Source organism: Ranitomeya variabilis, chromosome 5, assembly GCF_051348905.1.
Source record: "Ranitomeya variabilis isolate aRanVar5 chromosome 5, aRanVar5.hap1, whole genome shotgun sequence".
Taxonomy (NCBI): domain Eukaryota; kingdom Metazoa; phylum Chordata; class Amphibia; order Anura; family Dendrobatidae; genus Ranitomeya; species Ranitomeya variabilis.
In genome coordinates this window covers 196,153,714-196,177,620 of record NC_135236.1, presented here as the reverse complement: position 1 = coordinate 196,177,620, position 23,907 = coordinate 196,153,714, and the positions used below count along the sequence as shown (strand labels likewise).

At 44.5% G+C, this 23,907-nt stretch overlaps 1 protein-coding gene across 2 annotated transcripts in view; it reads right to left on the bottom strand.

Annotated features, from left to right (window-relative positions):
* The window catches only part of COPS2 (COP9 signalosome subunit 2), a 115,043-nt gene that overhangs the window by 47,789 nt on the left and 43,347 nt on the right, over window positions 1-23,907 (bottom strand). For both annotated transcript variants that reach the window (XM_077263714.1, XM_077263715.1), the window contains exon 4: window positions 15,369-15,494. In XM_077263714.1, coding sequence (XP_077119829.1) covers window positions 15,369-15,494 — 126 coding nt within the window. The remainder of the gene's footprint in view (window positions 1-15,368; window positions 15,495-23,907) is intronic.

Below are 23,907 nucleotides of genomic sequence, written 5' to 3'. Positions count from 1 at the left end.
AGCATTCATGGCTGACGCATCAGCTGACTCTCTTCGCCTCGCGGCACGATCAGCAGGTCTGGTTAATAATGCCAGACGTGCGTTGTGGATGAAGAGCTGGAAGGGGGATACACAGTCGAAGGCCAAGATCTGTGCTATTCCGTGTGAGGGTGAGTTTTTATTTGGAAAAGCTTTGGATGAAATCCTCAAAAAAGCAAAAGAAAGGAAAAAAGCCTTCCCTGATCCCTCAATTCCTTTTTATAGGAAGACCTTTAGAAGGAGACCGTTCGGCAAAAGAAGACAAAATGAAAGACCGTCACGGTGGGCCACAAGAGAGGGAAAACAAAGTGGTACTATGTTTAACCCCTTAGTGACAGAGCCAATTTGGTACTTAATGACCGGGCCAATTTTTACAATTCTGACCACTGTCACTTTATGAGGTTATAACTCTGGAACGCTTTAACGGATCCTGCTGATTCTGAGATTGTTTTTTCATGACATATTGTACTTCATATTAGTGGTAATATTTCTTCGATATTACTTGCGATTATTTATAAAAAAAATGGAAATATGGCGAAAATTTTTAAAATTTTGCAATTTTCAAACTTTGTATTTTTATGCCCTTAAATCAGAGAGATATGTCACACAAAATAGTTAATAAAAAACATTTCCCACATGTCTACTTTACATCAGCACAATTTTTGAAACAAAATTTTTTTTGTTAGGGAGTTATAAGGGTTAAAAGTTGACCAGCAATTTCTTATTTTTACAACACCATTTTTTTTTAGGGACCACATCACATTTGAAGTCATTTTGTGGGGTCTATATGATAGAAAATAACCAAGTGTGACACCATTCTAAAAACTGCACCCCTCAAGGTGCTCAAAACCACATTCAAGAAGTTTATTAACCCTTTACGTGCTTCACAGGAACTGAAACCATGTGGAAGGAAAAAATGAACATTTAACTTTTTTTGCAAACATTTTAATTCAGAACCATATTTTTTTATTTTCACAAGTGTAAAAACAGAAATTTAACCATACATTTTGTTGTGCAATTTCTCCTGAATATGCCGATACCCCATATGTGGGGATAAACCACTGTTTGGGCGCACCGCAGAGCTTGGAAGAGAAGGAGCGCCGTTTGACTTTTTCAATGCAGAATTGGCTGGAATTGAGATCGGATGCCATGTCATGTTTAGAGAGCCCCTGATGTGCCTAAACAGTGGAAACGCTCCACAAGTGACACCATTTTGGAAACTAGACCCCTTAAGGAACTTAACTAGATGTGTGGTGAGCACTTTAAACCCCCAAGTGCTTCACGGAAGTTTATAACGTAGAGCTGTGAAAATAAAAAAATCACATTTTTTCTACAAAAATGATCTTTTTGCCCCAAAATTTTTATTTTGACAAGGGTAACAGGAGAAATTAGACCACAAAAGTTGTTGTGTAATTTCTCCTGAGTACGTCGATACCCCACATGTGGGGGTAAACCACTGTTTGGGCGCACCGCAGAGCTTGGAAGAGAAGGAGTGCCGTTTTACTTTTTCAATGTAGAATTGGCTGGAATTGAAATCGGACACCATGTCGCGCTTGGAGAGCCCCTGATGTGCCTAAACAGTAGAAACTCCCCACAAGTGACCTCATTTTGGAAACTAGACCCCTTAAGGAACTTATCTAGATGTGTGGTGAGCACTTTAAACCCCAAGTGCTTCACAGAAATGTATAACGTAGAGCCGTGAAAATAAAAAATCCTTTTTTTCCCTCAAAAATGATTTTTTTAGCCTGCAATTTTTTATTTTCTCAAGGGTAACAGGAGACATTGGACCCCAAAATCTGTTGACCAGTTTGTCCTGAGTACGCTGATACCCCATATGTGGGGGGGCACTGTTTGGGTACCCATCAGGGCTCGGAAGGGAAGGAGCGCCGCTTGGAATGCAGACTTTGATGGGATGGTCTGCGGGTGTCATGTTGCATTTGCAGAGCTCCTGATGTACCTAAACAGTAGAAACCCCCCACAAGTGACCCCATTTTGGAAACTAGACCCCCCAAAGAGCTTATCTAGATATGTGGTGAGCACTATGAACCCCCAACTGCTTCGCAAAAGTTTATAATGTAGAGCCATGAAAATAAAAAAAATCATATTTTTTCCACAAAAATGATCTTTTCACCACCAAATTTTTACTTTCACAAGGGTAACAGGAGAAATTGGACCCCAAAATTTATTGCGCAATTTACGCTGAGTAGGCCGATACCCCATATGTGGGGGATGAACCACTGTTTGGGCGCATGGCAGAGCTCGGAAGGGAAGGAGCGCAGTTTTGGAATGCAGACTTTGATAGAATGGTCTGCGGGCATTATGTTACGTTTGCAGAGCCCCTGATGTACCTAAACAGTAGAAACCCCCAACAAGTGACCCCATTTTGGAAACTAAACCCCCCAAGGAACTTATCTAGATGTGTTGTGAGAACTTTGAATGCCCAAGTGCTTCACAGAAGGTTATAATGCAGAGTCGTGAAAATAAAAAAAATATATTTTTTCCACAAAAAAGATTTTTTTAGCCCCCCAATTTTTTTTTTCACAAGGGTAACAAGAGAAATTGGACCCCAAAAGTTGTTGTCCAATTTATTCCGAGTACGCTGATGCCCCATATGTGGGGGTAAACCACTGTTTGGGCCCACGGCAGAGCTCAGAAGGGAGGGAGCACCATTTGACTTTTTGAGCGCAAAATTGGCTGTGGCGTTTAGAGACCCCCTGATGTACCTAAACAGTGGAAACCCCCCAATTCTAACTCCAACCCTAACCCCAACACACCCCTAACCCTAATCCCAACCCGATCCATAATCCTAATCACAACCCTAACCCCCAAAACACCCCTAACCCTAATCCCAAAGCTAACCATAACCCTAATCAAAACCCTAAACCTAACACACCCCTAATCCTAATCTCAACCCTAACCTCAAAACCTAACCCTAATCCCAATACACCCATATCCCTAATCCCAACCCTAGCCTTAACCCTAATCCCAAACCTAACCCTAATCCCAAATGTAACCCTAATGCCAACCCTAATCCAAACCCTAATCCCAACTCTAACCCTAACTTTAGCCCCAACCCTAGCCCTAACCCTAACTTTAGCCCAAACCCTAACTTTAGCCCTAAACCTAGCCCCAACCCTAACCCTAACTTTAGCCCCAACCCTAATCCTAGCTCTAACCCTAACCCAAGCTCTATCCCTAGCCCTAACCCTAAGGCTATGTGCACACGTTGCGGATTTTGCTGCGGATCCGCAGCGTTTCCGCAGCTGCGGGTCCGAAGCAGTTTCCCATGAGTTTACAGTACAATGTAAACCTATGGGAAACATAAAACGCTGTGCCCATGCTGCAGAAAAAAACACACGGAAACGCAGCGGTTTACATTCCGCAGAATGTCAATTCTTTCTGCGGATTCCGCAGCGGTTTTACACCTGCTCGATAATAGAAAACCGCAGGTGTAAAACCGCAGGGGAATCCGCACAAAAACTGCGGTACATCTGCGATAAATCCGCAGGAAAAACGCAGCGTTCTGGCCCTGCGGATTTATCAAATCCGCTGCGGAAAAATCCACAGAGAACCATTCTACGTGTGCACATATCCTAACCCTACCCCTAACCCTAATTGGAAAATAGAAATTCATACATTTTTTTATTAATTTTATTATTTTTTCCTTACTAAGGGGGTGATAAAGGGGGGGGGGGTTATTTACTATTTTTTTTATTTTGATCACTGTGATAGGATCTCACAGTGACCAAAATAAAACAAGTGGAAGAATCTTCCTCTGCCGGCCGGCAGATCATGGCGGGCGCACTGCGCATGCGCCCGCCATTTTCTTACCGAAGCAAGAAGCCGGCGGCCAGCAGAAGAAGCAGGAGGACCCAAGGACACTGGTAAGTATAACAGGGTCCCCAAATCCCCCTATTTCTCTGTCCTCTGATGTGCGATCACATCAGAGGACAGAGAATGACATCGCTTTTTTTTTTTTTGCGGTCGCCGGTAAACAGTTTATTACCGGCGATTGCAAAACAGGGGTCGGTAAAAACCGACCCCGATCATGTTCTTTGGGGTCTCGGCTACCCCCGGCAGCCGAGACCCCACAGATCTTCCGGGTGCCGGGCGCACTGCGCATGCGCCCGCCATTTTTCCCCCGGAAAAAGATGGCGGCGCCCATCGGGAGCCACGAGGAGCACCGGGGGAAATAGTTGAGTATTGGGGGGCTATCGGGGGCGATCGGGAACCCCATTTCTGTCCTCCGATGTGCGATCACATCGGAGGACAGAGAAATTAAAAGGCAAATCGCGTTTTTTTTTGTTGTTGTTGCGACCGCCGGTAAACGGTTAATTACCGGCGATCGCAACTCGGGGGTCGGTAAAAACCCCCTGAATCATGTTCTCTGGGGTCTCGGCTACCCTCGGCAACCGAGACCCCAGAGAAAATCCGACTCTGGGGGGCGCTATTCACTTTTTCCACAGCGCCGTTAATTAACGGCGTTGTGGTTTAAGTACCCTTAGCGGCCGCCGTTAAAAGGCGTATCGGCGGTCGTTAAGGGGTTAAAGGCCCCCCCTTCCGTAGAGACAATAAATATTAAAACTCCAGACACCCCAGTAGGGGGTAGGTTAAAATTTTTATTTCCCCAATGGCAAAAGATTACGTTAAATTCCTGGGTTCTAAATATTATTAAAGAAGGAATTAAAGTAGAATTCCTCCAAATTCCCCATGATTCTTTTATTTTAACAGTCCTTAGTTCACCAATACAACAAAGGGCCCTTGAATTAGAGATCCAAAGTCTCTTAAATAAAAATGTCTTAGTTAAAGTACCAAGGGGACAAGAGGGTAGTGGGTTCTACTCTCCATTATTTTTAATCCCTAATCCCGATGGTTCATTCCGAACAATTATAAATCTTAGAAAACTCAATACGTTTATTAAAAATTATACGATTAAAATGGAATCTATCAGATCTGCCATTAAACTCCTTTTTCCAAATTGTAAGATGGGCGGCATTGATTTAAAAGATGCCTACTACCATCTCCCTATCCATAACAGATATCAAAAATACTTCAGAGTCGCAGTAAAACTCGATGGGAAGATTCATCATTTCCAGTACACGGCCATGCCCTTTGGTCTTTCCACAGCACCAAGAATCTTCACCAAAGTAATGTTAGAGGTGATGGCCTACCTTCCTCAGAAGGACACTTTAATCATCCCCTATTTGGATGATTTTTTAGTTGTAGGAAATTCGTCCCTTCAGTGTGCTGAACGTTTAGCGGACACTGTCTCATCTTTACAAAACTTGGGCTGGATCATCAACTCTGAAAAATCCAGACTTATCCCACTTTCCCTCCAGATATTTCTGGGGTTCCATCTAGATTCCACAAAACAAAAATGTCTACTCCCTCGGGAAAAAATATCTAAAATAGAGGGGAAAGTAGTGGCTGCCATTCATAAACCTCGAATGTCCCTGAGGGAAGGAATGTCCCTATTAGGATCCCTTTCTTCCTGTACTCCAGCCGTCCAGTGGGTACAACTCCATACCCGAACATTGCAACACCAAATCCTTCGGGAACAGAGAAAATTCCTAGGACACCTCGAATCAAAAATAACGTTATCACAGGAGGTCCTAGCTTCCTTGGGGTGGTGGCTAGATAATAGGAATTTGACGGCGGGTGTCCCTTGGGTGATAATGCCATCCCACACTGACTACTGATGCTAGTCCCTACGGGTGGGGCGCACATATGGGGGATAGCTTCTGCCAAGGAATATGGAATGAGGAAGAAATCTTATATTCATCTAATTTAAAAGAGTTGAATGCAGTAAACTATGCACTGCGTCAATTTCTCCCACAGCTTCGAGGAAATCACGTCAGAGTCTGTTCAGACAACACTACGACGGTGGCTTATTTAAACAAACAAGGCGGTACTCGATCAGACGCTCTAATGTCTTCCGCAAAGAATATCTTGATCCTGGCCGAAAAGCATCTGTTGTCCCTCTCCACGGTCCACATCAAAGGAGAGAGCAATCAACAGGCAGACTTTCTAAGTCAACACACTCTACATCAAGGAGAATGGTGTCTAAATCCTCACATCTTTCACAAAATTACATTATTATGGGGCAGGCCCCAGATAGACCTGTTTGCTACGAAACTGAACAGACAAGTGCAAAAATCTGCATTTCGGTCCCGTGCAGACCACCCGGACTTTCTAGATGCTCTTCAGATACCCTGGCAATTCAAACTAGCATATGCCTTCCCTCCGATAATTCTGCTTCCACAAGTAATACGGAAAATTAGGGAAGAACAAGCCAGGATAATATTGATAGCACCATTCTGGCCCAAGAGACCATGGTTCTCGCGCCTACAATCAATGTCGGTGACAGACCCATGGGTCCTTCCCTCAATCCCAGACCTACTCTCTCAGGGACCTTTCTTCCACCCCCAAGTGGACAGCCTCCACTTGACGGCCTGGAATTTGAAAGGCAGATATTAAATTCCAGAGGGTTTTCAAAAGGCCTAATTGATACACTCCTGCTTAGCAGGAAACCATCTACCACAAAGATTCATACCAAAATATGGAAAAAATTTCTTCAGTTCCATACAGGTTCAAACCCATCAGAAGTTCCAATAAAATCTATCCTAGAATTTCTACAGAAAGGGAAAGAGTTAGGTCTGTCGGTTAATACACTAAGAGTCCAGGTGTCCGCTCTGGGTGCCCTCTATGGCCATAATGTTGCTGGTAACAAATGGGTGTCCCGCTTCATTACGGCCTGTGAACGAGTTAAGGTACCTTCACACTAAGCGACGCTGCAGCGATACAGACAACGATGCCGATCGCTGCAGCGTCGCTGTTTAGTCGTTGTGTGGTCGCTGGAGAGCTGTCACACAGACGGCTCTCCAGCGACCAACGATGCCGAAGTCCCCTGGTAACCAGGGTAAACATCGGGTTACTAAGCGCAGGGCCGCGCTTAGTAACCCGATGTTTACCCTGGTTACCATTGTAAAAGTAAAAAAAAAACAAAACACATACTCACATTCCGGTGCCCGGCGTCCGCTTCCCTGCACTCCTCCTGCATCCTGTGTCAGCGCCGAACATCTCCGGCATCTCCAACAGAGCAGAGCGGTGACGTCACCGCTCTGCTTTACGGCCGGCACTTACACAGGATGCAGGAGGAGTGCAGGGAAGCGGACGCCGGGCACCGGAATGTGAGTATGTGTTTGTTTTTTTTTACTTTTACAATGGTAACCAGGGTAAACATCGGGTTACTAAGCGCGGCCCTACACACACCGATTCAGCGATGTCAGCGGGAGATCCAGCGACGAAATAAAGTTCTGAACTTTCAGCAACGACCAGCGATCTCACAGCGGGATCCTGATCGCTGCTGCGTGTCAAACACAACGATATCGCTAGCCAGGACGCTGCAACGTCACGGATCGCTAGCGATATCATTTAGTGTGAAGGTACCTTTACTCCTATCCACATACCTAGAGTAGCTCCTTGGGATCTAAACCTAGTCCTAGACTCTCTAACAGAACCTCCGTTTGAGCCTATAGATACAGTATCTCTAAAACACTTGTCGCTAAAAACAGCCTTCTTAGTAGCATTAACATCGGCTAGAAGAGTCAGCGACATTCAGGCCTTATCCATAGATCCACCTTTCCTTCTAACATTTCAGGACAGGTTAATTTTAAAACCAGATCCCTTATATCTCCCTAAAGTTGCAGGGAAATTCCATAGGTCACAAGAGATACATCTTTCCACTTTCTTTAAAGACCCCTCCACTCCTGAAGAACAGAGATTCCACACTCTAGATGTCAGGAGAGTAGTTTTACAATATATTGAAAAAACTAGCAGTTGGAGGCAGAGTAGGGCTCTGTTCATATCCTTCCAGGGTAAAAAGAAGGGGTATGGAGTCACAAGAGCCACATTGTCCCGATGGATTAGAGACACGATCCGGCTGGCCTACACCATGAAAAATAAGGAACCTCCGAAAGGCGTTAAGGCACATTCCACCACAGCTATGGCGTCTTCCTGGGCCGAAAGGGGAAACGTTCCAATTGAGGACATATGTAAGGCAGCAACGTGGTTGGCTCCTTCTACTTTCTATAATCACTACAGACTTAATCTTTCATCAGATTCTGACCTACACTTTGAGGACCTGTTGAAGTGCATTAAGCACGAAACAGCTGTCGTCCGAGTGTTCACCACCCTCCCTGCAGCACATTAAGTTATGTCCGAATAAAGACTTGGAATAAAGACTTGGATTTACTACCGGTGAGTGCGTTTCATCTTTTTTCTTTTTTGAACTACAGGAATTTGCTCTGCCCTCGACAGGGCAAATCAGTACGCCTGCGCAGGAGCGCGGTGCCGGGGAGCCTGTGAAGCAAGCAGGAGGTCGGCATCGCAAGATGGGAGGGTGCTGGACCAGGACCTGTGACACCCAACTGACTGGACCATCCCCATATGTGAGTATGATACAAGTTATTTTTCTTCTCTTACAGGTCAGATTGGGGGGCTTATCTACAGCATTATAGAATGCTGTAGATAAGCCCTGAAAGGTGATGGTCGTATCTTATATCGGCCAAACCTGGTGACAGGTTCCCTTTAAAATGATACCTTGGTTGATGAAATCTGTCTTGTGGTTGTTGTTTAAACTTTATTTTCAGTTTTGAGTTCATGATATGCTTGTGTCCCAGGGCGGCCTTTGGGGGGGGGGGGTCTTCTTGTGGTGCTCCGATTAGGTATTCCTAATGGAGACTGCAGATAGGTCACTGATTCCTCCCTGACCTGCCCCAGGTTAACATAATATAATGATTATTATATTTAAATGCTAAAAAAAAAAAAAAAAAAAACACCACTAGCCATGGTACCTGCACTGCAGCATAATTGCATGTGCATATAGTTATTATGGTTGAAGTTATCCTGATATTTAAAAAAAAATCCATTTGAAAATGGCACCCGCCGCACCTGCTATTGGTGTATGTAGAGGTGACCCGATAGCTGCTACCGCGCAGGAGCCGCCGGTGCCATCATGCTAGAAAAAAAATAAAATCCTCCTCCAAGATGGCGCTGATGGTGCAAGCAAAGTAGCACCTATCGGGTCATTTCTATATACACCGATAACTGCTACTGCGCAGGCCCGGCAGGCGCCATTTTCAAGTGGATTTCGTTTTTTAAGGATAACCTCAACCATAATTATATGCACATTACACATGTGATTATGCTGCCATGGCTGGCACCTGCCTGCGGAAGTTTTTTTCTAATGTATATATAATATTAATTATGTAAACTAGGGGGCAGGTCAGTGAGGGATCAGCCTGTCAGCAGGCTGCATTATGAATACCTAATCGGACCACCACATGAAGACCCCCCCACCTCCCCACAGGCCGCCCTAGAGCACAAGCATATCATTAACCCCTTCACCCCCAAGGGTGGTTTGCACGTTAATGACCGGGCCAATTTTTACAATTCTGACCACTGTCCCTTTATGAGGCTATAACTCTGGAACGCTTTGACGGATCTTGGCGATTCTGACATAGTTTTCTCGTGACATATTGTAGTTTTCTCGTGACATATTGTACTTCATGTTAGTGGTAAAATTTATTCGATATAACTTGCGTTTATTTGTGAAAAAAATGGAAATTTGGCGAAAATTTTGAAAATTTTGCAATTTTCCAACTTTGAATTTTTATGCCCTTAAATCACAGAGATATGTCACGCAAAATACTTAATAAGTAACATTTCCCACATGTCTACTTTACATCAGTACAATTTTGGAACCAAAATTTTTTTTTGTGACGGAGTTATAAGGGTTAAAAGTTGACCAGCAATTTCTCATTTTTACAACACCATTTTTTTTTTAGGGACCACATCTCATTTGAAGTCATTTTGAGGGGTCTATATGATAGAAAATACCCAAGTGTGACACCATTCTAAAAACTGCACCCCTCAAGGTGCTCAAAACCACATTCAAGAAGTTTATTAACCCTTCAGGTGTTTCACAGGAATTTTTGGAATGTTTAAATAAAAATGAACATTTAACTTTTTTTCACACAAAATTTATTTCAGCTCCAATTTGTTTTATTTTACCAAGGGTAACAGGAGAAAATGGACCCCCAAAGTTGTTGTACAATTTGTCCTGAGTACGCTGATACCCCATATGTGGGGGTAAACCACTGTTTGGGCGTATGGCAGAGCTCGGAAGGAAAGGAGCGCCATTTGACTTTTCAATGCAAAATTGACTGGAATTGAGATGGGACGCCATGTTGCGTTTGGAGAGCCCCTGATGTGCCTAAACACTGAAACCCCCTACAAGTGACACCATTTTGGAAAGTAGACCCCCTAAGGAACTTATCTTGATGTGTGGTGAGCACTTTGACCCACCAAGTGCTTCACAGAAGTTTATAATGCAGAGCCGTAAAAATAAAAAATCATATTTTTTCACAAAAATGATCTTTTCGCCCCCAATTTTTTATTTTCCCAAGGGTAAGAGAAGAAATTGGACCCCAAAAAATGTTGTGCAATTTGTCCTGAGTACGCTGATACCCCATATGTGGGTGTAAACCATTGTTTGGGCGCATGGCAGAGCTTGGAAGGGAAGGAGCGCCATTTGACTTTTCAATGCAAAATTGACTGGAATTGAGATGGGACGCCATGTTGCGTTTGGAGAGCCCCTGATGTGCCTAAACATTGAAACTCCCTACAAGTGACACCATTTTGGAAAGTAGACCCCCTAAGGAACTTATCTAGATGTGTGGTGAGCACTTTGACCCACCAAGTGCTTCACAGAAGTTTATAATGCAGAGCCGTAAAAATAAAAAATCATATTTTTTCACAAAAATGATCTTTTCGCCCCCAATTTTTTATTTTCCCAAGGGTAAGAGAAGAAATTGGACCCCAAAAAATGTTGTGCAATTTGTCTTGAGTACGATGATACCCCATATGTGGGTGTAAACCATTGTTTGGGCGCATGGCAGAGCTTGGAAGGGAAGGAGCGCCATTTGACTTTTCAATGCAAAATTGACTGGAATTGAGATGGGACGCCATGTTGCGTTTGGAGAGCCCCTGATGTGCCTAAACATTGAAACTCCCTACAAGTGACACCATTTTGGAAAGTAGACCCCCTAAGGAACTTATCTAGATGTGTTTTGAGAGCTTTGAACCCCCAAGTGTTTCACTACAGATTATAACGCAGAGCCGTGAAAATAATTTTTTTTTTTTTCTCAAAAATGATTTTTTAGCCCCCAGCTTTGTATTTTTACAAGGGTAACAGAATAAATTGGACCCCAAAATTTGTTTTCCAATTTGTCCTGAGTACGCTGATACCCCATATGTGGGGGGGAACCACTGTTTGGGCGCATGACAGAGCTCGGAAGGGAAGGAGCGCCATTTGGAATGCAGACTTAAATGGATTGGTCAGCAGCCGTCACGTTGCATTTGCAGAGCCCCTGATGTACCCAAACAGTACAAACCCCCCACAAGTGACCCCATATTGGAAACTAGACCTCCCAAGGAACTTATCTAGATGTGTTTTGAGAACTTTGAACCCCCAAGTGTTTCAATAAAGTTTATAGCGCAAATCCGTGAAAATAAAAATTCTTTTTTTTTTTCACAAAAATGATTTTTTAGCCCCCAGTTTTGTATTTTCACAAGGGTAACAGGATAAATTGGACCCCAAAAGTTGTTGTCCAATTTGTCCTGAGTACGCTGATACCCCATATGTGGGGGGGAACCACTGTTTGGGTGCATGACAGAGCTCGGAAGGGAAGGAGCGCCATTTGGAATGCAGCCTTAAATGGATTGGTCTGCAGGCGTCACGTTGCATTTGCAGAGCCCCTGATGTACCCAAACAGTACAAACCCCCCACAAGTGACCCCATATTGGAAACTAGACCTCCCAAGGAACTTATCTAGATGTGTTGTGAGAACTTTGAACCCCCAAGTGTTTCACTACAGTTTATAACGCAGAGCCGTGAAAATAAAACATCTTTTTTTTCCCACAAAAATGATTTTTAGCCCCCCAAATTTTTATTTTCCTAAGGATAACAAGAGAGCTTGGACCCCAGAAGTTGTTGTTCAATTTGTCCCGAGTACGCTGATAACACATATGTTGGGGTAAACCCCTTTTTGGGCGCACGGGAGAGCTCGGAAGGGAAGGAGCACTGTTTTACTTTTTCAACGCAGAATTGGCTGGAATTGAGATCAGACGCCATGTCGCGCTTGGAGAGCCCCTGATGTGCCTGGACAGTGGAAACTCGCCAATTCTACCTGAAACCCTAACCCAAACACACCCCTAACCCTAATCCCAACGGTAACCCTAACCACACCCCTAGCCCTGACACACCCATAATTCTAATCCCAACCCTAATCCAAACGTAAATGTAATCCAAACCCTAACTTTAGCCCCAACCCTAACTTTAGCCCCAACCCTAACTTTACCTCCAACCCTAGCCCTAACCCTAACCCTAAACGTGACTGAAATACGTGGCACTGAAATACGTGGCACTGAAATACGTGGCACTGAAATACGTGGCACTGAAATACGTGGCACTGAAATACGTGGCACTGAAATACGTGGCACTGAAATACGTGGCACTGAAATACGTGGCACTTAAATACGTGGCACTTAAATACGTGGCACTTAAATACGTGGCACTGAAATATGTGATACGTGGCACTTAAATATGTGGCACTGAAACACGTGGCACTGAAATACGTGATACGTGGCACTGAAATACGTGGCACTGAAATACGTGGCACTGAAATACGTGGCACTGAAATACGTGGCACTGAAATACGTGATACGTGGCACTGAAATACGTGGCACTGAAATACGTGGCACTGAAACACGTGCAACTGAAATACGTGGTACTAAAATATGTGGCACTGAAATACGTGATACGTGGCACTGAAATACGTGATACGTGGCACTGAAATACGTGGCACTGAAACACGTGGCACTGAAATACGTGATACGTTGCCCTGAAATACATGGCACTGAAATACGTGGCACTGAAATACGTGGCACTGAAATACGTGGCACTGAAATACGTGGCACTATGACTGTCAGAAAATGTTCATTAAACGGTTAGGGGTGAGGTTAGGGGTAGAGTTAGGGTTAGGGTTTGGATCCCTTTATCACCTTGATGGTGGTGGGTGGCTTTTCAGTGTGTTTTCTGTTTTTTTTCGATTAAAAATGCATGCGTTTTTAACGCAAACAAACGCATGTGCTTAAAAACACCAAGAAAATACTGCAGGTTGTATTTCTGAAAATTAACGCATGCAGAAAAAAACCGCATGCGTTTGAAAACGCGACCAAACGTGTACAAAAAAAACGCATGCGTTTTCAATGTTAAATATAGGGAAAAAACGCATGCGTTTTTTTGTGCAAAAAACGCTGCAGACAAAAACGCAAGTGTGAAACCAGCGACGCTTTTTATAGCAAAAAAGTTTTTGCGTCTCCACATTTTGAGAGCTATAATTTTTCCACATTTTGCTCCACAGAGTCATGTGAGGTCTTGTTTTTTGCGGGACGAGTTGACGTTTTTATTGGTAACATTTTCGGACACTTGACCGTTTTTGATCGCTTTTTATTCCGATTTTTGTGAGGCAGAATGACCAAAAACCAGCAATTCCTGAATTTCTTTTGGGAGAGGCGTTTATACCGTTCCGCGTTTGGTAAAATTGATAAAGCAGTTTTATTCTTCGGGTCAGTACGATTACAGCGATATCTCATTTATATCATTTTTTTATGTTTTGGCGCTTTTATACGATAAAAACTATTTTATAGAAAAAATAATTATTTTGGTATCGCTTTTTTCTCAGGACTATAACTTTTTTATTTTTTTGCTGATGATGCTGTATGGCGGCTTGTTTTTTGCGGGACAAGATGACGTTTTCAGCGGTACCATGGATATTTATATCAGTCTTTTTGATCGCGTGTTATTCCACTTTTTGTTCGGCGGTATGGTAATAAAGCGTTGTTTTTTGCCTCGTTTTTTTTTTTTTTTTCTTACGGTGTTTACTGAAGGGGTTAACTAGTGGGGCAGTTTTATAGGTGGGGTCGTTACGGACGCGGCGATACTAAATATGTGTACTTTTATTGTTTTTTTTTTTATTTAGATAAAGAAATGTATTTATGGGAATAATATATATTTTTTTTTTTTCATTATTTTGGAATATTTTTTTTTATTTTTATTTTTTTACACATTTGGAAATTTTTTTTTTTACTTTTTTACTTTGCCCCAGGGGGGGACAATACAGATCGGTGATCTGCCAGTTTGCATAGCACTCTGACAGATCACCGATCTGGGAGAAGTGCAGGCTGCTTCACAGTGCCTGCTCTGAGCAGGCGTCTGTGAAGCCACCTCCCTCCCTGCAGGACCCGGATCCGCGGCCATCTTGGATCCGGGTCTGGAGCAGGCAGGGAGGGAGGTAAGACCCTCGCAGCAACGCGATCACATCGCGTTGCTGCGGGGGGCTCAGGGAAGCCCGCAGGGAGCCCCCTCCCTGCGCGATGCTTCCCTGCACCGCCGGCACATCGCGATCATGTTTGATCGCGGTGTGCCGGGGGTTAATGTGCCGGGAGCGGTCCGTGACCGCTCCTGGCACATAGTGCCGGATGTCAGCTGCGATATGCAGCCGACACCCGGCCGCGATCGGCCGCGCTCCCCCCGTGAGCGCGGCCGATCGGCTATGACGTACTATCCCGTCGGCGGTCATACGGGCCCACCCCACCTCGACGGGATAGTACGTCGGATGTCAGGAAGGGGTTAATTCAAAACTGAAAATAAAGAGTAAACAACAACCACAAGACGGATTTCATCAACCCAGGTATCATTGTAATCAGTATAACGGCGCTGACCTGACAGTGTCTGTAGGTTACTGCGCACAATCCTGCTGACTGGTTCCCTGTAAATGGAGCAGCAGCATGCAGAAGACACTACTGCAGCTCCAGTAAAATGGAGGATGCGGAACCCTGTACTGCGGACCAGTGGTGGTCTTCGGAAGCAATTATTGTCTATGCAACCGGGAGATGATTATTTATTAGCTGCATATTTCTTGAAGGACATTACTGGTAACCGGTAATGTAGCTTGCATATATAAAGCTGGGAAAATGTAGTTCTGATTTTTTTTGTTATTCAAAAGATTAAATATTTAAATGGCGCATATGATAGGAAAGCCTGACATTTACAATAATTATACTACATTTACTCTGGCTACATGAATACTGACATGGTGAGGTACAGAATACATCTATGGGGCAAATCAAGAGCTCCTGAGGCGTGGGAAATTCACTGGTATTGAGCTGCTTTTTAAGATTTTTTTTTCTGTGATGACCACTGAAACCATCTAAACAAGTCAGACCTGTTTTGAAGTGGAGATATAGTCAAGGATGGAGTTGATAGACTTCTCAGAGTAGTTTCTGGTGACAGCGCTGCGGATGTAGGTTAAAAGTTGCTTATATCTATTCATCATTTCTGGATAGTTACCCTGTGAACACACAAAAGTCAGTCACATGAAAGTTCTGTATATATACACACAGGTATAAGAATAATAAGAGTCTCCTTGTAAAAAACAGAGAAGGGTTTCTATTATTTATTTTATGGATTTATTGTTTCTATCAAAATATTATAATATCATCGACCTTTTTGTGCATTATTTTAGGTTGTTTTTTTTTGTTTTTTTTTTTTACACATTCATTTTTCAAATACTGCAGTTTTTACAAAGGTCACAGAGTAATCTTTATCGTTCGAGGGTGGGCGAGCCAATGACAGCTCGATTTTACTGCTGAAGATACAGATAAGGTAGGGGAGCAACACCTACACTAATTACAGAAAAGGCTTTGCATGCTGGATGCCTGCCCCCTAGTGTCCGGGATGGTACTATTTTACTTTATGGACGCTAGGAACTCTGTAATGGACTGCGGTTTATTTCTGAGGCTATAAAGAGCACAATCCACTGTACTAGCTACATCAGTAAGGCAAAAAAACACACACACTTCATTTACTGGCTACATCCGTGCACCTAACTAATGGAAGGACACGATTCCTTTTACAATGTCCAATGCAAGAATAAAAAAAAATAAAAAATAAAAATATATATATATATCTCTATGTGTGTGTGTGTGTGTGTGTGTGTGTGTGTGTGTGTGTGTGTGTGTGTGTGTGTGTGTGTGTGTGTATAATTATATATATATATATATATATATATATATATATATATATATATATATATATATATATATATATATATATATATATATATGTACAGAGAGAAATTCAATTGATGAGTTTATGATTACGGTACTTTGTCTAAGGGTATGTGCACACGTTGCAGATTTGCCTGCAGATTTTTCTGCACTGAATCCGCAGCTCTTGGCAGAAAGCACAGGTGCGTTTTTTATGTGTTTTTGATAGCTAAATAAAGATCTATTATTGAGCAAAAAAAAAAAAATTGTGATGTAATTTCTTGTCCAACCTCCACTTTTACATTTGTCCAACCCACACACACAAATAGATATAAATATAGATAGAAAATAGATAGATAGAAGGAATGAAATAGATAGACAGATAGATGACTGATAGATAATATATATCGATCTATGTATAGATCTATCTATAGATCTGTCATCTATCTAGCTCATTCCTTCTATCTATCAATCTCATTCCTTCTATCTATCATCTATCTCATTCCTTCTATCTAATCGATAGATAGATAGATAGATGGAATGGGATAGATAGAAGGAATGAGATATATCTATTCATATATCTCTCATATTCCTTCTATCTATCCCAATCCATCCATCTATCCCATTCCTTCTATCTATCCCATATCTATCTATCTATAGATAGATAGAAGGAATGAGATAGATAGATCTACATATAGATAGATCTATAGATATATGAATAGATACATCTATGTATCTATCTATAGATAAATCTATCCATACATATGAAGTGCACATAGTACATCACCCAGCTTTGCACATAGACTTCCCCCTGCTCCTTGCTTTCACATGGCTTGATTGTATGCATCTGGTCCACTCTTAATTCACTGACCAAGATGAGCAGAGACCACTCCTCTCGGCTTCTCACCTGAACGCACTTAGTTTTCCATATATTGCATAGCAAAAGTCTGCAATGACTTTAGTCTGCAGTGTGATCCCTAGAAGTGTGTCCTAAAAGTGTGGATTACATTAGAATTAAAACCTGAATTGGAATTGAAGCGAACTGGCAGTCACTGCAAACAATGTTTCAGTTTGTTTTCACTTTTACCCCTATAATCTTTCACTTTCTGCTACCTCCCCCAATACCTACACCAAGTAAAGAACTGTTTATCTCTGCTTCAATCCTCCCCATCCATCTCACCTCCTCCTCAGAACTGTTCCTTAACATACAATCCTCTGTCTCAAAGCACAGGCAGCCCCCTCATGCCCTCTCCTGCTCCCACCTGCTAACACTATCTCTGCTCCTTCTCACTGCTGGTGATATCTCTCCAAATCCTGGTCCTCCTCACCACATTCCCACAGTCATTTCTACCTCCCATCCACACTCCATCACAAACTTCCGTAACCTCTCTAACCTTATACCCATTCGCCCAACCACCGCTTCCCCTGTCCCACTAACAGGAGCTCTGTGGAACGCTCGCTCTGTCTGTAACAAGCTTTCCTACATCCATGATCTTTTTGTTACTACCAAACTTTCCTTCCTCGCCATCACCGAAACCTGGCTCACCCCTTCTGACACAGCCTCCCCTGCTGCACTCTCTTACAGTGGCTTCCACCTTTCTCACACACCCCGCCCCAGAAGCAAGCATGGAGGAGGAGTTGGTTTTCTCCTGTCAGATAACTGCTCCTTCAGCCCAATCCCACTGCCACCCTCTGTTACCCTCCATTCCTTTGAGGTGCACTCTGTGCGCATCTACTCCCCCTCCAACTGGCTGCCATTTACCGCCCCCAAGGGCCAGCCACCACCTTCTTTGACCACTTCACCACCTGGCTACTTCATTTCCTTTCTGTGGACATCCCCACTATCATCATGGGCGATTTCAACATCCCCATTGACACTTCCCTCTCAGCTGCCACTAAACTTATATCTCTCACTTCCTCCTTCGGCCTCACTCAATGGTCTTCTGCAGCCACTCACAAAGATGGTCACACACTGGACCTCATCTTCACCCACCTCTGCTCCCTATCTAACCTCTCTAACTCACCTCTTCCACTCTCTGACCACAACCTTCTCACATTCTCATCTCTCTCCACTCCATGTTTACAATCCCCACCCCACAAACTTTCACACCCTCGCAGAAATCTTAAACATCTTGACCTACATTCATTCTCTGAATCCCTCCTCCCTCTCACAGACATAAGTTCTTTACACAATGCGGATGACGCAGCCGCTCTATATAACACCACAATAGCTGTAGCTTTGGAATCTGCTGCCCCACTTACACATACCAAAGCTCGCAAAATCAACAGACAGCCCTGGCACACCAGCTTGATCAAAGAACTGAGGCGAGCTTCCAGGGCTGCTGAGCGCAGATGGAAAAGATCCCACTCCAATGAGCACTTCATCGTATTCAAACAGTCCCTCACTACTTTCAAGACCACACTCGCCACAGCTAAACAAACCTACTTCTCATCTCTCATATCCTCCCTGTCTCACAACCCTAAACAGTTATTCAACACCTTCAATTCTCTCCTCCGTCCCCCAGCACCTCCTCCCTCCCCAGTTATCTCAGCTGAAGACTTTGCCTCATTTTTCAAGCAGAAGATTGATAGCATCAGAGACAGTTTTGGTCAACAACCCCCAGAGCCCTTCCTCCCGACTTCCCAGCCCTCCACCTCCAAAACCAACTTCTCCACCATTACAGAAGATCAACTCTCCACTCTACTCTCACGATCGCATCTCACAACCTGTGCGCTTGACCTGCTCCCATCCCACCTCATTCCAAACCTCACCAGTCTTCATCCCAACCCTAACCCATCTCTTCAACCTATCACTAACAACTGGTGTTTTCCCCTCAAGCTTTAAACATGCCTCCATCACACCTATCCTCAAAAAGCCCTCTCTTGACCCATCCTCTGTATCTAGCTATCGCCCTAGATCACTTCTCCCTTATGCCTCCAAACTACTGGAACAACACGTTTACCTTGAACTGTCCTCCCATCTCTCTTCTTGCTCCCTCTTTGACCGCTTACAATCTGGCTTCCGGTCACACAATTCCACTGAAACTGCCCTAAGGTCACCAACGACCTCTTAACCGCCAAGAGCAAGCGACACTACTCTGTCCTCCTCGACCTGTCGGCTGCCTTTGACACAGTGGACCATTCCCTATTATTACAGACCGTCTCATCCCTTGGCATCACAGACTTGGCCCTATCCTGGATCTCATCATACCTAACAGACCGGACATTCAGCGTCTCCCACTCACACACCACCTCCTCACCTCGCCCCCTATCTGTCGGAGTCCCACAAGGTTCAGTCCTTGGGCCCCTGCTCTTCTCCATTTACACCTTTGGCCTGGGACAGCTCATAGAATCTCATGGCTTTCAGTATCGCCTCTATGCTGATGACACACAGATCTACATCTCTGGACCAGATATCACCTCCCTACTAACCAGAATCCCTCAATGTCTGTCCACTATTTCATCCTTCTTCTCCGCTAGATTTCTGAAACTTAACATGGACAAAACAGAATTCATCATCTTTCCCCCATCTCACGCGACCCCCCCAACGAACCTAACCATTACAGTACATGGCTGCCCACTCTCCCCAGTCCCACAAGCTCGCTGCCTCGGGGTAATCCTTGACGCTGATCTCTCCTTCAAACCACATATCCAAGCCCTTTCCACTTCCTGCCGACTTCAACTCAAAAATATTTCACAAATCCGTTCATTCCTCAACCAAGAATCTGCAAAAACCCTAGTCCATGCCCTCATCATCTCTCGCCTTGACTACTGCAACCTTCTACTCTGTGGCCTCCCCTCGAACACTCTCGCACCCCTCCAATCTATTCTAAACTCTGCTGCCCGACTAATCCACCTGTCCCCCTGCTATTCCCCGGCCTCTCCCCTCTGTCAATCCCTCCACTGGCTCCGAATTGCCCAGACACTCCACTACAAAACCCTAACCATGACATACAAAGCCATCCACAACCTGTCTCCTCCATACATCTGTGACCTCGTCTCCCGGTACTTACCTACACGCAACCTCCGATCCTCACAAGATCTCCTTCTCTACTCCCCTCTTATCTCCTCTTCCCACAATCGTATACAAGATTTCTCTCGCGTATCACCCCTACTCTGGAACCCTCTACCACAACACATCAGACTCTCGCCTACCATCGAAATCTTCAAAAAGAACCTGAAGACCCACCTCTTCCGACAAGCCTACAACCTGCAGTTCCCACCGATCGACCAAACCGCTGCATGACCAGCTCTATCCTCACCTACTGTATTCTCACCCATCCCTTGTAGATTGTGAGCCTTCGTGGGCAGGGTCCTCTCTCCTCCTGTACCAGTTATGACTTGTATTGTTTAAGATTATTGTACTTGTTTTTATTATGTATACTGTTATGGTTTCCAATGGCAAGGAAACATCAGAAGCATAGAATAAACGGACAAGCTCTCGGGTGATGGAAACTAGAGCTGACCGCGATGCTAAACCTACACACCACACTAGAAGTAGCCAGGGGGCATTCCTGCGTTGTCTCTAGATGCCGCGCGCCAGCCGGAGAACTAACTACCCCTGGTAGAAGAAAACACAGTCCTGGCTTGCCTCCAGAGAATGTCCCCACAGGAGATAGCAGCCCCCCACATATAATAACGGTGAGAGCAGATGAAAAGACACACGTAGTATGAAAGCAGATTTAGCACAGAGAGGCCCGCTAACTAAATAGCAGAAAGATACAACAGAGGACTTCGCGGTCAGCTGCAAAACCCTTCAAAACACCATCCTGAAATTACCTTAACTCATGTGACAACTCATGCCACTGGAGTGGTAATTTCAGCCCAACAAGAGCTTCCAGCTGCAGAGATTCACATAAGTGCAAACTGGACAAAACATACAAAAATAGACTTAAGGACTAAAGTGTCCAACTTAGCTGAGCAGAAAACTGGGAGCAGGAACATGCAACAGAATCACTCTGGATACATTGATGGCCAGCATTAGAATGACTGAGGAGCAAGGTTAAATAGGATACTCCCACATCCTGATAGGAACAGGTGAACTGAGAAGGCAAAGCTTGCAGGACACCAGTACCACAAGAGACCACCGGGGGAGCCCACGAACCGAATCACAACAGTACCCCCCCCTTAAGGAGGGGGCACCGAACCCTCACAAGAACCACCAGGGCGATCTGGATGAGCCCTATGAAAGGCACGGACCAAATCAGAAGCATGAACATCAGAAGCTGTAACCCAAGAATTATCCTCTTGACCGTAGCCCTTCCATTTCACCAGATATTGAAGTCTCCGTCTGGAAACACGGGAGTCCAAGATTTTCTCCACCACGTACTCCAATTCACCCTCAACCAGCACAGGAGCAGGAGGCTCAACATAAGGCACAAGTGGTACCTCATACCTCCGCAATAATGACCGATGGAAGACATTATGGATAGCAAAGGATGCTGGGAGGTCCAAACGAAAAGACACAGGGTTAAGAATTTCCAAAATCTTATAAGGACCGATGAACCGAGGCTTAAACTTAGGAGAAGAGACCCTCATAGGGACAAAACGGGAGGACAACCACACCAAGTCCCCAACACGAAGACGAGGACCAACACGACGATGGCGATTAGCAAAACGTTGAGTCCTCTCCTGGGACAACTCCAAATTGTCCACCACCTGCCCCCAAATACGATGCAACCTATCCACCATGGTATCCACTCCAGGACAATCCGAAGACTCCACCTGACCAGATGAAAAACGAGGATGGAACCCTGAATTGCAAAAGAAAGGGGAGACCAAAGTGGCAGAACTGGCCCGATTATTAAGGGCAAACTCAGCCAACGGCAAAAAGGAGACCCAGTCATCCTGATCAGCAGACACGAAACACCTCAAATAAGTCTCCAAGGTCTGATTAGTACGTTCCGTCTGGCCATTTGTCTGGGGATGAAATGCAGACGAAAAAGACAAATCAATGCCCATCCTGGCACAAAACGCCCGCCAAAATCTGGACACAAACTGGGATCCCCTGTCGGAAACGATATTCTCCGGAATACCATGCAGCCGAACCACATTCTGAAAAAACAGGGGCACCAACTCAGATGAGGAAGGCAGCTTGGGCAAGGGCACCAAATGAACCATCTTAGAAAAGCGGTCACACACCACCCAAATGACGGACATCTTCTGAGAAACAGGGAGATCAGAAATAAAATCCATAGAGATGTGTGTCCAAGGCCTCTTAGGAACAGGCAAGGGCAACAACAACCCACTAGCCCGAGAACAACAAGGCTTGGCCCGAGCACAAACATCGCAAGACTGCACAAAAGTACGCACGTCCCGAGACAGGGAAGGCCACCAGAAGGACCTAGCCACCAAATCTCTGGTACCAAAAATTCCCGGATGACCTGCCAACGCAGAAGAATGAACCTCCGAGATGACTCTATTGGTCCACTCATCCGGCACAAACAATCTACCAGGCGGACAACGATCAGGCCGATCCGCCTGAAACTCTTGTAAAGCACGTCGCAGGTCTGGGAAGACAGCAGACAATATCACCCCATCCTTAAGTATACCCGTAGGTTTAGAATCACCAGGGGAATCAGGTTCAAAACTCCTAGAAAGGGCATCCGCCTTCACATTCTTAGTACCTGGCAGATACGAAACCACAAAATTAAACCGGGAGAAAAACAACGACCAGCGCGCCTGTCTAGGATTCAGACGTCTGGCCGACTCAAGATAAATCAAATTTTTGTGATCAGTCAAGACCACCACCTGATGTTTAGCACCCTCAAGCCAATGACGCCACTCCTCGAATGCCCACTTCATCGCCAAAAGCTCCCGATTACCGACGTCATAATTTCGCTCGGCGGGCGAAAATTTTCGAGAAAAGAACGCACAAGGTCTCATCACTGAACAATCTGAACTTTTCTGCGACAAAACCGCCCCCGCTCCGATCTCGGAAGCATCAACTTCCACCTGAAAAGGAAGAGAAACATCAGGCTGGCACAACACCGGAGCAGAAGAAAAACGGCGCTTAAGCTCCCGAAAGGCCTCCACAGCAGCAGGAGACCAATCTGCAACATCAGCACCCTTTTTAGTCAAATCAGTCAAAGGCCTGAAAACGCTAGAAAAACCAGTTATGAATCGACGATAAAAGTTAGCAAAGCCCAAAAATTTCTGAAGGCCCTTAAGAGAAGTCGGTTGCGTCCAGTCACAAATAGCCCGAACCTTCACAGGATCCATCTCAATAGAAGAGGGGGAAAAAATGTACCCCAAAAAAGAAATCTTCTGAACCCCAAAAACACACTTTGAACCTTTAACAAACAGAGAATTGGTCCGCAAAACCTGAAAAACCCTCCTAACTTGTTGAACATGAGATTCCCAGTCATCCGAAAAAATCAAGATATCGTCCAAATACACAATCATAAATTTATCCAGATATTCACGGAAAATATTGTGCATAAAAGACTGAAAGACCGAAGGGGCATTTGACAGACCAAAAGGCATCACCAAATACTCAAAATGGCCCTCGGGCGTATTAAATGCGGTTTTCCACTCATCCCCCTGCTTAATTCGCACCAAATTATACGCACCGCGAAGATCAATCTTAGAGAACCACTTCGCCCCCTCAATGCGAGCAAATAAATCTGTCAGCAATGGCAAAGGATACTGATACTTGACTGTGATCTTATTCAAGAGTCTATAATCAATACAAGGTCTCAAAGAACCATCGCTTTT